This window comes from Sphaeramia orbicularis, chromosome 21, assembly GCF_902148855.1.
Source record: "Sphaeramia orbicularis chromosome 21, fSphaOr1.1, whole genome shotgun sequence".
NCBI classification, from domain to species: Eukaryota; Metazoa; Chordata; class Actinopteri; order Kurtiformes; family Apogonidae; genus Sphaeramia; species Sphaeramia orbicularis.
In genome coordinates, this window is record NC_043977.1 from 24,052,316 (window position 1) to 24,070,013 (window position 17,698).

The following is a 17,698-nucleotide window of genomic DNA, read 5'->3' on the forward strand; positions in this document are numbered from 1 at the left end:
ATAACTTTGTCCTTGGCTGCTTTACTTTGTAATTTAAGCTATTTTGCAAAAATTGGTAGAAAGCAGTAGCATAGATAAATACAAAGACATAACAGCAGACTAATTTCACACTGTTTCAGGGATAATCATGCTGTTTGAGGAGTATTACCTAGAGGAGGCAGGCCCATTTTTTTTAAACAAATTCCCTAATTCTTTGATCATAGCATGTAATAAATTATGCAAAATGTAAATAAAGAGCAGAGAGGGGTGTTTGGATGCAATTACCATTTTCATTAGTTCAACCTATTTTATAGCCAGTTTTGTAATGCAACCATACAAGCAGTATTCTGTAGCATCCCTCATTCATAATGTCATGTTTAGTTAATCTTCCTTCACAGATGAGATTTATCTGACAGAGCTTTCCAGCAAACTGCAGCATCAAGAGGCACACTGAAAGGTCACCATTTTGTACCATTTGAGGATAATGTCATTGTCAGACTGTGTCAGATCTGAAAACAAAGATAAGTCAGTGTGCTTTTTATTTTTTATTTGTTTGATCCTAACCCTCTTGTTTGCATTTGCACTCCATTTAATTATACTTGCCATCATTTACCAGTTGTATGGCATTGTTTTTCCCCCTTTTCTTTGCATTTTCTCCTTCTATTGTCATTCATGTCATTTTCTTTCTTTTTTTTTTTAAATTCACCATCTAGCTAAAATTGAATGTTTTGCTTGGCGATTGATTCCCTTTTTTTTTTTTTTTTTCTCAAGTTCCTAGCATACTATTAAACCTGAAATGGGTAGCCCACAATGTGGGATAGAGTAAGCAATACTCCCATCCAGTGGTAGACATTTGTAAAAGACACAAAGTGGATCTAATTTGTGTGTCTGAGAACCACCCACTTTTAGGAAGAGTTGGGCTGATGTAATTTCCTTTAATAGCCTACTATTAAAATGTCATGGTCATACATGTCATGGAAACTGGGACAGCCTTGTATGTATTATGGAAATTGGTTCTTGGAAGCCAATCATTCAATGTATGCAGAAGTGCCAGTTTCAGGCTTTGGCCTTTAGATGTCACTCTTTTCTTTCTTTTCAATAATCTTTGGAAACCAGGGGCTCAGTGAGAGGGAGGTAATGTTCAGGAACCCAACTGCATGGGTGATAGTTTTGTGATGTAGAGAGGACACGCTTCATTAGAACCAAAAACAGGCCAAATATTTCCATTTCCTTCACAACAAGGTCTATGTAAACTTTCAATCCATTGCAATATATGTTAGAATTGTTATTTCCCACAAGAATACAACCCATATATATGGTGATCATGCAAATCATTCAAGTAGATTTCCCATTTCCTTTTTGTGTAATTATATTAGCAACAAAAAATGTAATATATTAGTCACTTAGTATCAGCAGCCACATTTTATGCTGACTATAAACTCAGAAAGTAGAGCAATCTTACAGCAATGCTTTTTTCAACTCATTACCCACTTCCTGTGGTTAAACATTAAGGATAATACAATCATACCATCTGTGTGGAAAGGACTTGCTGCTATACAGAATAAAATGCTGAGCTAGCCACCCATACTATACAACCTGAGGGGAAGCAGAAGGTTCTCTATGTGATTAGATACTGAGCTGTAATGTAAATGGGGACTATGGGCCTGAGAACACAACTTAACTCAATATAAACTCGGAGGCACTTTGTATTAATGGTGAAATATGTGGCCCTGACTGACTCTATGATCTCATAACAGTAACATAATTAGTCCATTATATATATGTGACAAATAAGACAAATACTTTAAAGATTGTTTTGCAAATAGACTCATTTCATACCGTCATTATTTCTCTGTAATTCCATAGTGACTGAACTGAAAATAAGTTTAATTATTAAGATAGAGACATAAGAAAACCACTGTGTTAATCCTACTTGGGCCTATAAAGCATCAGACACCTGCTTAGCAAATATTCACTCTGCTATAACTGCGCAGACTTGAATACATTATTCTTACCCTTTAGCTTGATGAAAAAATCTGCAAAGCAATCACATCTGGATACTGTAAAAAGACAATGGTCCACTTCTTCAGTTCAATTGCTTGAAATAATCAAGAAATTGTGATTAAATCTATTTGTGTATGCATAAAATATGGAGTAAAAATGTAATTACAGCTAATATTACATATGCTACTTGTGTATTTATGTACTATAGGTAGGGATTAACTGACTTTAAAGCTGTGAAAAACAAAATCAAAGTGAAAATAAACACATGAACATATACTCATCAATGCTTTGTGTGTGTTTCTAAAATATTACGTGTCGGCAGTTTAATCTGTAGCTACAGCCAAATTTGTAAAATCTATCTATGTTAATGGATAAACAACAAAGTGGTGCTATTGTTCAACAAAAAATAAAAGTGACAAGCATCATTAAGTCATGGCCATTCAAAGCATTTATTTCTGATACCTTAAAGCAGAATGCACTCATTTTTTCAGGTCTTACAATAAAATGGCAGATTAAATATTACACGCCAAAAGGCTTTTAGACTGTTCATTTCATCACAAGACTTTTAACATGTACATAGAAATTCTTACATAAAGAAACTCTCTTTCATTACCACTGAGGTGTTCGCAGAGGTGTCAGGCAAAGCCATCAGCAACAATTAAAATGTCAGAAATAAACATAAGTACAGGTAAGTCAGTTTCTCAGAGATATGCACTTTCAAAGCGTGGCAGTACAAGTTCAGTAAAGTAGTATGTCACACAATTCTGGGAATGGCAGTATAATTTGTCGTGAAAATCTTTATTGGCTCTTATTCTTTAGTTTATTTACACCGTCATCCAAGAGTTTTCACTTTTCTGATTCAAATTTGGTGGGCATTTGTTGAGGATAAAAAATAGAAATGACAGAAATAGGAATCATGATTCTTTTTGCAGACATATTATTTTCGGTACTGAAAACAGGAATAAACAGAGGCTGACATACAGTAATCAAACGACAAAAAAAGTGTGCAAAATGGGAGTTGGAACTGAACCTTTAACTTCCTTAACGGGCTCAATTCTGTGATTATGTCAAGGTAATAAACATAATGTACACACAGATACGAGCTATGGATGTACCATGTGGCTATTAGAGGACACTAATGAAACACAGTATACATATAGAGTATTCATATGCTGCACTTATATATGACATATATACACTTAAAAGTTTCATTAGTGCCTAACTAATAGCTATGCAGTACATCATCTCAAGCAGAGCTCATGTCATCTGTCACCAGGAACATTATAATTCCTGCTGCTTGTCACACAGCACTACAAGATTTCAGTTTATTCAAACAAATTTTCCAAGTAACTGTCATTTTGTGCCATTGACATTTTTAACAGAAATTTTTCAGTGGCCTCAACAAATAACTTAATCACTGTAGAAGCTATAGATGAAGCACACTGCATCTGTGGAACATGTATTTAGATCCAAATGGAAATGAAATTAATTTCACTGTTGAAAGTAATTTTAATTTTTATTAACTCCTCATTCTTACACAGGAGAAAAATCATTTAAAAATGTGTATGAATGTATATATATGTATCAATATATACATTTACATATCAGCAGCTTTTAACTTTGCATTTAAAACGTGCAATTAATAACTGTGAAATAAATGGAAATAATGTATCTTAAATCGCACTTGTATAGTACAGTACTTGGGTAAATGTTTACTTACTATACGTTTTACCAGCGCATTTAATGCACAGATCCAAAGATAAGAATTCACACCGATACCAAGGGGTGTGCACAACATCATTGTAAATGTACACAACAGCGCGACAGTCAGATGTGAAATTTCAAGTCAAATTGATTATTTGACATGAAATTTAATTTTCTCAACAACCTATTTTGCTGCTCCATCACAAATGGCATGACTACATGAATTTAGTTATAAATTATACACAGACTGATTTAATATTCAGAGCTGCTGCTGGATGTTATTGAATCATTTGATCAAGTGCTATCAGTGTGCTGTACACCTTTGTTCTCCCCCGTCCACACATACTGAATAACAGCATCCATACAGAGGGCACCAAACAACTCCTACAGCTCAAAAACATGCATTCTGTGTTCAACACATTCACTCTGTGTGCACCAAACAGCAAAATAAAAAAAGATGCATGGTTGTAAAAAAAAAAAAAAAAAAAAAAAAAAGTAAAAAACAAACAAATGGTGTGATCTGAGGTATTTTATAAGACAACTCATAAGAAATAAATGTTAAAACAGCAGCAGCCCCATGATTTGAACGTTGACATTTAGTGAACATTTACTTTGATAAAGGATTTTCAGTGAATGTGAGATAACAAAACATAAAAGCATCACATCCACAGAAGCCTATTTAACCAGATAAAGCCAACCCTCTTTAATTTTCATCTATTGCCAGACTAGTTGGATTTGAGCAACTGGAAACTATTGGGCAGATGAAGTGACAGGCATGTTTTTTTTTGTACTTTGAAGCTTGTCTTTGTCCAGTGGCACTCTGGTGGCATTAGAGATCTCTCACAACCCACAGTGCAGTTGCCGTCAGCTCTACAAACATGTAAAAGCAGCTACTGTGACGGGGAGGGGCATGAGAACTGAATGCTGATCATCTCATTCACAGTCAAGCCACACACCAGCCACACTGACACATTTCATCAACGGCACTATTTACCAACTTTATCTCTGCATCCCATTTCTTGAAAAATGAATAACACCCAATGTATGTTTTGTTATCTCAGAGAGCTTCAGCATCTGTTAACATTTCTTAGAGAACATAATGTTTTACCAAAAGCATGGGGAGGACCATGGACTGTATAAAGAAGAACAAGTTAGTTATGAAGGATACCTATTTTTGTAACTGCGTAACTGGTTTTGCGTGTACACAATATGCAGTCTTTGGGACAATCTTCTGCACTTGAGAAATAATATAATGACTTTAATGAAAATATAACAGTTGGTTTTAAAAATAGATGCTGCATGCATTCATTTTTGTCTTTAAAGAGGATTTCATTGTCTTCAAATAAATAGATACATTGTGATCTTCAGTTACTTTGGCTTACACTCTATCTTTTGGACCTCATCCTCCCAAGTTGTTAAAATAATGTGAACATATGACATGCAACCATCAGTTCTTCTACAACTACATTTTTCAAGTGGAATATGTTTTCTACCAGTAAAGACAATGACTGACATTCATCAATTTCGCAGTGAATGTGAAAATTAATATTAATGCAGTCTATGGCAGCTTCTTTTGATGTTTTTTTTTTTCTTTCCCTTTTTTTTTCATCTCAATTGTATTTTCAACACATGATGGAGAACCGAGGCAGAAATTAACTGACAAAAATATACAAACAGCTTTTTAAAGATTTAAGACACCAAAGGGCACTCCAAGGCAGAGCTGCTGTGAGAGGAGTCACAGACTTGGCAGTTTTCATGACCATAAAGAAAAAGCAGAGCACTCTGATCACACTGAAGCTGACAAACAGATAGATGCAGGGGACAGATTAATGGTGAGACACAAAGAGAGACATCTGTGAGAGAGAGAGTCAAAGTAAAGGTTTAAACTAGTCTGTAAGGGTTTTCCATCGGCATCTCTCTCTTATCTGCTCTCTTTTCAGACCTCACCAACGGGCCACTTGGCTTGTGTAGTCCTCCGTGGTAGTGGGAAAGTCAGCTTCAGTCCCCTTGTCAAAGCCCCTTCCTCCTCTGTTTCCACCTGCTCTGCGTTTTGGAGGCCAAGGCCAGCTCTGCTCTCTTTGCTCCCGGAGCCAACGCCTCTCCTCACGCCTCTTCAAGCGCACCTCCTGGTGTTCCCTCTGACGGGTGAACTGGAACCGCTGGAGGAACAGGTCTTTTGCATACTCGTACAACTGCACGTCCAGGAAGTTGAGCTCTTCAATGCGTCTGCGCACGGGCTCGCTCAGGTCCACATTAGCCGCGCGCGTGCTGTTGATCTGCGTAAAAGCGGCGATAAAACGCAGGCTGAACGTCCGCTCGAACAGGTACTGGGTCTTCCGCTGGAACTCAGTCAGGCCGTAGAAAGCCATGTTCTTCAGGTTACTCATGGCGCTGCTCAGAAGGATGTGGTTGCGCTGGCTTTCATTCATAGAGGACAGGTTGTAGCAGCCCACCAGGCTCAGGTCGGCGAGCATGCGCACCTGCCGGTTATTGGCCAGGTTGGACGCGCAGTTCATGAACTCTGTCAGAGTGACGCCAGACCAGTCATCCCCACTGTAGCAGGTGGGCAGCTCATCCTGGGTGGGCGAACGTCCGTCACACATATGGAGGGCGGGTCTTCCATGTGGCTCCTCGCTGGACGTGCTTCCACTCACTCAGGTAGCGGGAGACTGGGTCGCGCAGCATGGTGATGTAGTAGAAGTTCCTGCAGCCAAAACAAACACAGTTAGAGAGCTGTGAGCGCGTCATCATCACAGAGAGCTGCCCTGCGTTGCACTGACAGATGGTGACTTTTGTCTATGCATGAAACTTCAAGGTTGAATGCTAATTGGCAAACTGAAACTCACACTAATGAGATAATTAGAGTTTCTGTAATTTTCTATATATTACCCATGAATATTCAACCCAAATCCTTGAGTCATGGCTCTTAAAAAATGACAAAAAAAAAAAAAAAAGTATTTCCATTCTCCCACCTGCCAACATGGAAAATAATTGGGAATGAAGTCATGATGGTAATTCTATGGACGTCCACAGAGTGAGTAAAACTGACCCAGCTAAATCCCAAATGTGTCACTGTCAACAAAATAATGAGGTTTCACTTTTGTGCCTGAAATGTGTTACACTTTTAACTGGGTATCCTACCCATCATTTGTCAACCAATCATAGCAAAGCTTTTTACAGGAGAAAACACATTCAACTGGCATTCTGGTGGTGAAGACCAAGTAAATGAGCAATATTTTTATATACACACCACTGCTTTTACCCTGAGAGAGTGAATATGTCCTCAGTCATTTTTAAAGGACAGCCACTCAGCATGAAAGACAAATGAAGTGGCTTAACATTGATTAATCAGTTTTCTGTAGTGTCAACAACAATGAAGGTCTTTGGTTAATAAAGTAGAGCTACCACTCTCTTTCTTCCCCTAAATAAATAGCAGTAATACCACTGGGCTTAGCGAGTAATAGCATCGCATGCTTTCAGCTCTATATGCCCAGTTCAAATCATATCTGATTGCAAGGCTGAAATATATATATATATATATATATATATATATATATATATATATATATATATATATATATATATGTATATATATATATATATATATATATATATATATATATATATATATATATATATATATATATATATATATATATATATATATGTGTGTGTGTGTGTGTGTGTGTGTGTGTGTATATATTACTTGACAGGCTGTTAAAAGAAAGTTATATCTGCTCCTCAGGCTCAGGCTGACGACCTCCAAGGACCAAGGAGATCCACTCAACTGAACTCCTGTTATGTCAAAACTCATTCTAACGCAGAACAAGGATTGGACAGGTGTAGCCCCAGTAAACCTCTCCTAAGGAAATGCCTTGTGAATATTTAATAATGCAACACCCCAGAGAACAGTCTGGGCAAATAAAGCAGAGTATGGGCCTGAGATTTCACGCAGGTTCACAACAGGAATCTGCACAGTCTCACCTAGAAATGGAAGGGGGAGGATGACATGTACAGCATGGGCACAAACAGTCCTTCGTGCCTGTTATTGTGCCTCGCTTGCTAGGAAGTAATGCAGACAATAGAGTAAACTATTCTAAACTTGTTCTTCCAATAGAATATTTATCCACAGCTGTCATCCTATTTATATTTGAGGACTATTATTTTGTTTTGTATCACATATTGTCTGTTCTCAACTGATTTTCAACTTTTGACCCAATGATGCTTCAGGAGGGGTTACGATGTACTGAAATTCATGGTTATGGAACAATATAAACTTGTTACAACAGTTCAGTCAAGCCACAAATATAAAACTCATAGTGGTTCCACAGGAAAACTATGACGATTGCCACCAGAGTCATTATAAATTCTCCTAGAAAGCAAACATTTTATGCAAAGACATTGCACATGATAAATAAAAACCTTTACCTGTGACAACTGAAAACACCATCAGGATTAATCTGCTCTTTTCTACTGTTATCATATTTCATCCGACAGTTGGTCAAATGAGACTTTCTAATGCATTACATTTGTTTCTAGGACACCGTAATGAGTACTTTGGCTGATTTCTGATATTTGATTGTCTTAATTATACTTTAAGTTGGTAAATTGAAAAAAAAAAAAAAAACAGTAATGAGGGGTTATTAGTCTGTTGCAATCTTTCCTGAAATGAAACCTCTTCAAATGCATCACTTTTAAATCACCATGATAATCACCTCCACTTAGAACGACGCAAATGTGGAGCAAATGCTTTGATTTTAATTACATCTTATTTTACACCTATTTTGTCAGGAAATAACAGGCCGCCAAGTATCACCTAGCAGTTAACAGCAGATGGTATTTGCATGAAAAGTTTGTTGAAATGTAAATAGCAAACCTGCCTTGTGCAAAAAAAAAAAAAGCGTAGGTAAAACAAAGCGGAAAAAAAAAAAAATCACCTCCTTGTATGTGAGTTTAATTTCTAGCCTCAAATACTGATTTAGTTAAGGGATGAAACATAAACATAGCTGGTATCAAGTCAATAATGTGTGATAAAATGACACTGCCAGGATGTGTTTAAACAATGTAATTTGACTACAGGAAAAAAAAGTTGCTAAAAATACATCTTAGGTTTGTTTAACAGTGCCATAGAAATGCCACCACTGACAGTGTTAGCCAATGTGAGACAGGCCAGAAGCTGTGATTAGAGGCCTGGTGGCAGCAGCTGCATCCTGGCACTTGCTACTGGAGTTGGCTGGCTGCAGATACATCCTCATTAGACTTTCTCTGGGACCTAAAGACATGCAGCAAGTGTTGTTTGAGTGCACTCAACAGCCCAAAGGTCAGTTGTGTGCACCATCAGTGTCAAAATGCATCAGGATCAACGGGTCTACAGAACTGTCTGAAGGAGCCTTTTCCTGAGTGATACAGATGGGTGTGGAGGCAAGGGGAGGGTAAGATAACATGCTTCTATAGCCTCCGGTCTGTGTTATCATCTATATCACCCCTTCGGTCGTTTTATACTCGAAAGCTCCATAAAAAGTTCACAGCGTGATACTTTCCAGTAGATGATTGTTATTGTAAAAGCATATTAATGACCTCAGGAGGCAGCTTTAATAAGACATTTTAATAATGTACCATCTCGTATGTCAACATTGTGACAGAGTAACATCCTTTTGCCAAAATCTCGCAGCCCGTTTTAGCTTGCTAAAGCCGAGACCCCTGCTGAACTCTTGTTAATCATAGATCAATAATGGATAGGGGGCGTATTGCAACTCATTCCAGCCCAGAATACTCATCTCTAAAGCAGCAGCTCCAGCAGCACGACTTCACTGGAGCACAAACTAAATAGGGCCATTAAAAGGAAATGGAATAGGAATTTAAAAGTACAGATAAAAATGGAAACTTAAGCAAGGAATGATGAGTGAAGCAGAGAGAGGAGCCACTGCAGACAACAGATAAAACTGAAGTTCAATGCAGTTTACACAGATGTAGTTAATGGATATGAAGAAAGACTGATAAATACAGCATGCATGAAAGCCATGCTTAAATGATACATTTGTATATTATCTTACAGTAGTCTGCGATAATGGCCAGGAAACAGAACATGATAGTCATTAAACCGACTGTTTAGAACTGGAGTGCCTTTCATCAAATTCAAGCTCCTTTTCATGACAAAAATATTAAGATATTTTGAGAAAACTGTACCAAATGACAATGAGTAGTGACATTATAATAAGCTTTCAAACGCTAACAAAAGAAGATGTTGTACTTCACTTTTTATCCTCTGCCAATGCCGGTGCAACAGACAACTGGCTTTTAATTGTCCATAATTAGCCTCACTGACACGATTTCAGCTTGCTGCCTCTCCTTGATTACAGGCTGCTAAAAGGGACATTGTACTTTCAGCCTGCGCACATGGTGTTTGGGAGTCGATGAACTGCATTCACTCATGAAGACATTTGTGTGTGTGGGAGTTGGATATTGTTACAGGTGCTTCAGGGTGGTCCAGACAATGGGGAAAAACAAAACAATCTATCTCTGTGAGATGGGCAGAAAGTTGTTCAGAGCAAAGGCTAACACAGTGAGCAGTAAATAAGTAAAGACAGACCATGTCCCAGCACAACAGGGGGACTGACTGATGTTTCTGGGATACAGGGATTTGAAGCAGTTGCTTTTGCTTTTTGTTATTTCTAACTCTTTTTTTATGCAGACTTCTGTGACAAATCCTCACAATGTACTGGCCTTGATCTCCGCTTTTGTCCTCTAAAGTCCATATGGATAAAGCAAAACATTTAAAACATCTGTTAGCGTCCATTCTCTAGATATATTTTCCTTCTGTCAGAATGAGAAGTATTTGGCAGGGCTTCCTGGATGATGTTAAAGCTTACACTCAGTAGTTTCATACTTGGCTCAGTGCTTTGGATTATTGCACCTTCACAAATGCTGAAAAATAGCTCTTGATTAAAACATCGACTACATCTACATGCACAAAATATTCATTCAACTCTGAAAAAGACCAAATTCCTAATAAGCTGTTTATGTGGCTAATGAGAATGAATATTCCATTCCATACTCCCTTTCACATGCTGCTGTGTATACCCTGATTAAAAATAGTTGTTTTTCAAAGTTCCCAGTGTCCATCTTTTGTTTCTTCAAATACCGTCTTGCAAAGGTCAGCTTTTCAATATCCAAAAACATGTTGATATTATACTGTTTAATACTTGTTGTGTTTTTCATTCTGAGAGGAAATGTGGACTTTTCTTTGTGGAAATTTATCTTTACCACTGCTGAATGTGAGCTGTGTTTTTACCTGTGATAAAATGTGCAAATCAGATTAATTTTCCAATTGCATTATATATATGTCCAAAGAATCCTCATAAGATTGGAATAATATCAGCTTATTCTACATGTCTTTAACCTTAAAGTCCTAAAACTGTTTTTGTGGCAAAGCCGGAAAATGGATTTTTCTCCACATCAAGCCTTTCCTAAATGACTCAATTATGGATTTTTCAATAAACTGCAATTATTTTCCTATACTTGAATTACCAACCAGGGAGATTTTCATAAAAGCTCAGCGTAAATTCAAAGAAAACCGAAGCAAAAGTGACATTATTTTGCAAAATATATCAATAAGTAAATGTACAAGCCCGTGTCTATTTGTAACCACATGGGTTTTATTGGTGATTCAATTTTGCAGGGCATGGTGATGTTTTCATGTTCACTACAGAACCAGTGAACATCCAAATAGGTCACATCTGTTCCCACTGAATAGTTGGAAAAACTGTATTTTACCAAATTATCTAAATGTATTAGTGGGATAAAAGGTTCTAAAGTTATTTAACATTTTAGATCAGTAGATGCTTTTGGTGCATAGAAAATCAATTAAGAAAGGCCTCTTTTAGAATATCTCATCGGATGATACTATTAACTCAGCATGTCAAATTCAGAATACTCTCATATACATAATAATAGTAATATAATAGTAGATATATCGCTATGGTTTAATGAAGGAGTGTTAGTGATATCTCACCACAGCTGTACCCAACATGCAATGTTGCTTTTATCACTACGGCGTGTACTTTTTTGGTTAAGTTTAACAGAAAAAAAGGGTGAGAGTGTGAGAAAAAAAAAAGAGTGTGGAATAACATGGGCTGATCCAGATTAGAGACGTTGCAATTACATGGACCAGTAGGCCATTGTGACACCCTCAGGCTCTCTGGGATTGAACATTTAACACAGTACAGATGCTGAAAATGTATGTAATTTTTTATTATGTATTTGTTAGAATTCAAAATCTTAATGATGAATTGAAAAGCTGCTTTGTGCAACACTCTTTGCTTTTGTAGGACTAGTATTTTTCTCAGTCCGCAGGGTATCTAGCAGATCAAGAACAAAATTACTCCTTGAGATGTTTTTGTTAAAGTATGACATTTGACATCAAAATATTTGACAGCTAAAAGTTATTTAAAAATAGAATGGATTTGGAAACAATGGAAAAAAAACAGCAGTGCTTTAAAAAAACAAAAAAAAAAAAAGTAAAAAATCACTGAATTACAACCACCAGTTTCATCATGCTGAAGAAAATCCACCAGTTGTTGCAGCCAAATGTTTCTAGGAGCAGTCTCATGAAAACAGTACAGTGTACAATATCCCATGTGAACGGGCCAGTCCTGTAATTTTGCACCTCACTTGACTCCTGCCCTTTTCTCCACTCTGCCTCTCGTCCATGTCCTACAGACATTAGTGTTCCCTCTGGATCCATAACCTTTTCTTAAAGGTTGTCACATTAATCACGCTGCTGATTTCACTCCTCAATCTCCCAGTGTTATCTCCTGTGTTTATCCCTTGCCATGCTGTGCATTGTCTCTCTTCACTGCCCTCTACTTCAGGCGCTGCATATAACAAGCATCCCTCCTCTTCTTCACCTCGATGTTTTTTTCTGTGGAACATCATATTCAGGTAAAAAAAAAAAAAAAAAAGGTTTGAGTTCCACCATTTCAGGCTTTAATAGTTTTGTAATTTAAGATCTGAATTCAAAGGAGGAACATATTGCAAGTTGTTAATGAGGAGATTAGTTTCTATTAAAAACTGAGTGGCTTTCTTTCCGCAACACTGCATATTACTACACATTTTCTGACACAAACAGGCTAAAGGTCCCAATAGAAGATATGGTATCTGGTTGTGCAGACCTCAAGCCCCAGGACATGATGTGAACAGGACATCTGATGAGAGCTCATGTCAGTTCCCTGCAGGACAATGTGGCTAAGGTAGTGGTGCAGTCCTCAGGTGAAGTACCTCAGCTTTCACTGACAGTTCACCCTATGGAGAAGTGGTAAATGGATTTCCACTCAAAGTGTTCTTCATTTAAGAGGAGGATTCAAAGCTTGTGTATGTGGTTTAAAGGACAGACAAGGGCGGAATTTTAGATATAAGTTACAATCCTGAGGAGGAAATAATCAGAACAATACAGAAAATGCAAATTAAAAAAGAATGGAGTGATACACAAGCTTCAAATTATTATTATTGTTTTTTGTATTTCGAGTTATTAAGTACTTACATTGCACTTCTTCAGCTTTTTCTTGAATGTGCTGCAGCTTTAATGTGAGGACTACATATATATTTATAAATGAAATGAGGAATCTGTTGGGATTTTGTAAATTGGCTTGAGAGTCTGTTTTCAACCAGCTCTATAAGTAAAGTGTCACGACATAAGTTTTGTTATGATTTGGCGCTATATAAATAAAATTTGATTGATTGATTGACTGATGATTGATGATCCAATATTACATGAAATATGTCATTTTCATACTGTCAACAATGACCTTATGAAGATAAAGTACATTTTTATAAGGCTGCATCATCATCATCATAATAATAATAATAATAATAATAATAATAATAATAATAATAATAATTATTATTATTATTATTATTATTGTTTTATTTCCATCTGTCTCTTATGTGGGGTTGTATATTCTATAGCAGGGGTTATTATATGATGATAACTCATCTGTACAATCAAATGTTTAAAGAACACAATAAGAAACTTTCATTATTTCTTTGTCTAAATCTCAGTGTTTATTTTTACTTGATTATCCACAAGGTTATAACTATAAATAAGTCACTTGTGAATTTAACAATAACCTTCAAAATAACAGTAATCTAACATTCACTTCAAATGCTAGTGTCTGTGTTGTCATTTCTGATGTTCCTCCAATATCTGCTGTATTGTACCCTCCATATACTGAATCATTAGAAGAAAAAGCAAAATAAATAAATAAATAATAATTACCTATTCTAACAGTAATATCTTAAGGAACTTCAGTCACTCTGTGGTTTTTATTTTTCATTTTGTGATGCCAAGGACAAAATTGGATTCCACAAGAGATTTCCTTGCTGTGGCTTTAAAAAACAAACAAACAAACAAACAAATAAATAAAAAATAAACCACAGTAGCATACATTTAAAATATTTTTCCACATTTGATCATTTTCTGTTTTTTTTATGTTACCTCTAGTAGAGCTACAGCTTCGGAGAAATCTGTAGAAATTCAATATAACAGTTAATCAAAGGAGGTAAATAACTGCAGCTATTTCTGACAGGAATGGATCAAATATGAGAATAACAAAATACATTCAATAACTGATGTATAAAAATGCAAAGCATCATAGCAAAACCTAAGTGTGTCTTAACTACATAGAGCAGAGACACTCCAATCTAATTTAAAAGTGAAATGAGAGAAGATGGGAAAAGACAGACATTGTAGTGCTTCCCGAAGACAGGTATAGTCACAGAGTCACTGCACAGAAGACACATGGATTCAGAAAAACAGCCGTTGTTACAATTTCTACAAGAAAATCCAACTAACACTATAACAACAAAGAAACAACAACAACAACAGTGGTTAAATATATATTCCCAGAGGTTTACATTTAAATTTAAAAATGACAACTTACAATTATCACATGTTAATTAGATTATCGCTTAGCAGGGCTTGGTTCAGTTTAAAGCTAGCATAAAGGGGGTTATATATCATATTTCTACTTTCAAGTCTGAACTAAAAGTAACATTAGAATCAGGGCCGTTTCAAGATATCTGGGGGCCCTAGACAAGAAAGTAAAGTGAGGGCCCCTAATACGCGAAGATGTGGTGGTCGAATCACCGAAGAAGAAAAATAAAATCCAGATGCGATTTCCTGTTTTCTGGTGCATTTAATGAGTCATGAATTACTCTGTATTACGCAACACAGAGTATCACCAAAGTGTGGTAATGACACAGTGTCTTCAATTAGGCATTGTTGATGGGAATGACACAAATTGTCACTATCAATTAGCGCTGACAGAAATTAAGCAAAGCGCCTAAAAAAGAAAAAAAAAAGGCATTTGGTGAGTAGGCTTACTTTTGTCCTTATTCTAGAAGTATATGATTAAGTGCGGAGGATTTGACAGTAACTTTGCAGGAGAAGAACTTCACTTCCCATAATGCACCAAATGTAACGTCAGACCTCATCGCAAAACTACCTGAGCACATGGCGCAAGTGTTGTGATGTGTTGATGGGCAAGTGTGGGAAATATAGATAATTACAGAGTTTAAAATGTAGGATTGTGATTACATGGTTCACAGACATGGTTCACAGGACACCGCCATTCATTTTTTTGATGTTGTATTTGAATATTCTGAATATTTGACGATTTTGAAAAGTGTTGGAATTTCCTAATTATTCTAATTGTTCCTGAACGCCTCATGTATTGTTTACGTGTGCCTGCCTTGAACGTGAAGAAAAAACTCAGTTCCGCAGTGAAGGCACAGAGCTGATGTGAGGGACATTAACAAATGTTGGCTTGAAAATACAAACTTTTGCTGCAGTCCTACTCTAGTCCTCTTCTGTGCCTAAGCCAGCTGACACACAAGGAACAGACGTATGGATGAGACGGACAAACGCAATGGAAAAGGGACATTTTTTCTCCTAATGGGATGGACAGATCACCAACAGAAATTGCTAGCTAACCGAAAATGTCCTTTGAACTGCATGGATTATTTGTCCAAACTGGATGGGATTCATAGGACCAGATGATTTTGTTTGGAATAAAGTTCTGTCCGTGTCCGCAGCAGGGGGCAGACAACCGTCCAGAGTAAGTGAAAACATAAACAAACTAAGATGTTTGGCAAAACTTTGCACAGACTACAACAGTATTCTAACTTAGAATATTGTTGTAGTCTGTGCAAAGTTTGCCAAACATCTTAGTGTATTAGACTGTAGAGTATGAACGGAAACTGAAGGAAAACAATACATCAGAAAAGGATGAAATGGGATGAGAACCACTAAAAAACAACTTTTAAAGTCAAAGTTAGGAAGTGATACAAGTTCGAAGCATTGTCGAACGCAGCTCTAAATGAAAAGAATGGAGTCTGATGCTGAAATCACAGCATTTCTTTAACATTTCACATGAGTTTAACTGTGAGGCTTATGAGGGTATAAAGTTATTATGTGATGTTATTATCTTTGCTAAGTTCTGTCTTTGCTATGACAGTAAAGACAAAGCAAAAAAGATCTTTAGTGCAGCTACTGACAACACAAACTGTACTAAAAACAGCTGATTTGTAGTTTTACTGTGGCTGTTTTCTCTCTAAAAACAGAGCTAAGCTAACAGAGCTATAAGCTATTGGCTAATGCAGAAATCTATATGACGGTTATAAGACACTGTTATTTGGCTATCAAAATAACTGTTTGTTATTTATTTGAAGGAGATAACTTGATAATATCATTGTATAGTTGTGTGTAGCTTTAAAATTAGCTTTATATTTTTATTCAGGTAGTGATACAGTGTGTGGATACATAGCACTGGTGGTTTTGGAATACTTAGTGCAGTGGTTCCCACCTTTTTGTCTTGTGACCCCATTTAACATCACAAATTCTGGCGACCCCAGACATTCAAAACAGAGACTTTTTTTTTTTTTTTTTGGCTAAAATTAATTTGTTTTTGGTCATGTAATAGTTTGCTATACTATGTTGCAATTAAATGTTAATTTTAGATGACATTTAGTCTATATAATGTAATTATTTTGGATGGAGGCAGAAAAAGCCGGGTGTAGATTACTGCACAAAGTGAGATTTTTATTTTCCTTGGTCAGGATATGTACAGTCAGTCCAGCTTGGATTTACAAGGCTGACAATTAATACTGAACAAACAATACTAAAACTATGAATTATGAAAGAGCTGCAGCATCTGAAACAGACCACAATGAACATTGAAAGATAAACAGTACCACAGTGCTCAGTTCCGCTTCACAGTTTGTCATGTCTTCATGTATTGTGATTGTCTCTCTCAACTCACCATATATTTTTAATTAATAAGTTGTTTTTTGGTTTTTTGTGTTTTTTCAATCAATTACTAGAAATTTCAGGCGACCCCATTTGAATTCCAGGCAACCCAACGTGGGCCCCCGACCCCAAGGTTGAAAAACCACTGACTTAGTGTGTTCTGGTTTATGACTTACTCATACTGTGAATGGTTTGGAGTATCAGTACAACACAGAACCCCTTTAGTATGCAAAGGCTTTAAATTATTGCTTAATCTCAACTTTAGAATTGAAAATATGGATTAGACTAGATGATTTTATGACATAACTTTAAAATGCAGTGGTATTTTTTGCTTTTGGAAGCAGCTACATGATTTGTCACCGTGACTTTACCAACATTTATCAAAAGAAAAAAAAAAAAACAGAAAACAAAAATACACAGTTCTTCAACATTCAGTGTGTTTGTAGTCGCACAGTGAATGTAAGGCTCATAAATCTTTCAGCTCTGTTTTGTCTCTTGGTAATGATATAGCTGTCACACCTTGAAAGTGTAAGGAGTTGAGAGGTCATTTGGGGATATATGCTCTGAAAAATACCTAAGCATTAAATAACTGAAACCAACTGCTGTTGCTGTCTGAAGATGTCTCAGATATTAAAGGTTCGAGGCCGTCAATTATTGATCAAAAGAAAACAGGAGAATAAATACTTGTTACAGTCTGATTGCTACGAC

The 17,698-nt window shown here is 36.4% G+C and overlaps 1 protein-coding gene across 1 annotated transcript in view; it reads right to left on the reverse strand.

Annotated features, from left to right (window-relative positions):
* Positions 1-2,408: 2,408 nt before the first annotated feature.
* The window catches only part of hs6st3b (heparan sulfate 6-O-sulfotransferase 3b), a 78,138-nt gene continuing 62,848 nt past the window's right edge, over positions 2,409-17,698 (reverse strand). Inside the window, 2 exon segments of the mRNA XM_030125837.1 lie at positions 2,409-6,299; positions 6,301-6,391. Coding sequence (XP_029981697.1) covers positions 5,631-6,299; positions 6,301-6,391 — 760 coding nt within the window. The 3' untranslated portion in view covers positions 2,409-5,630.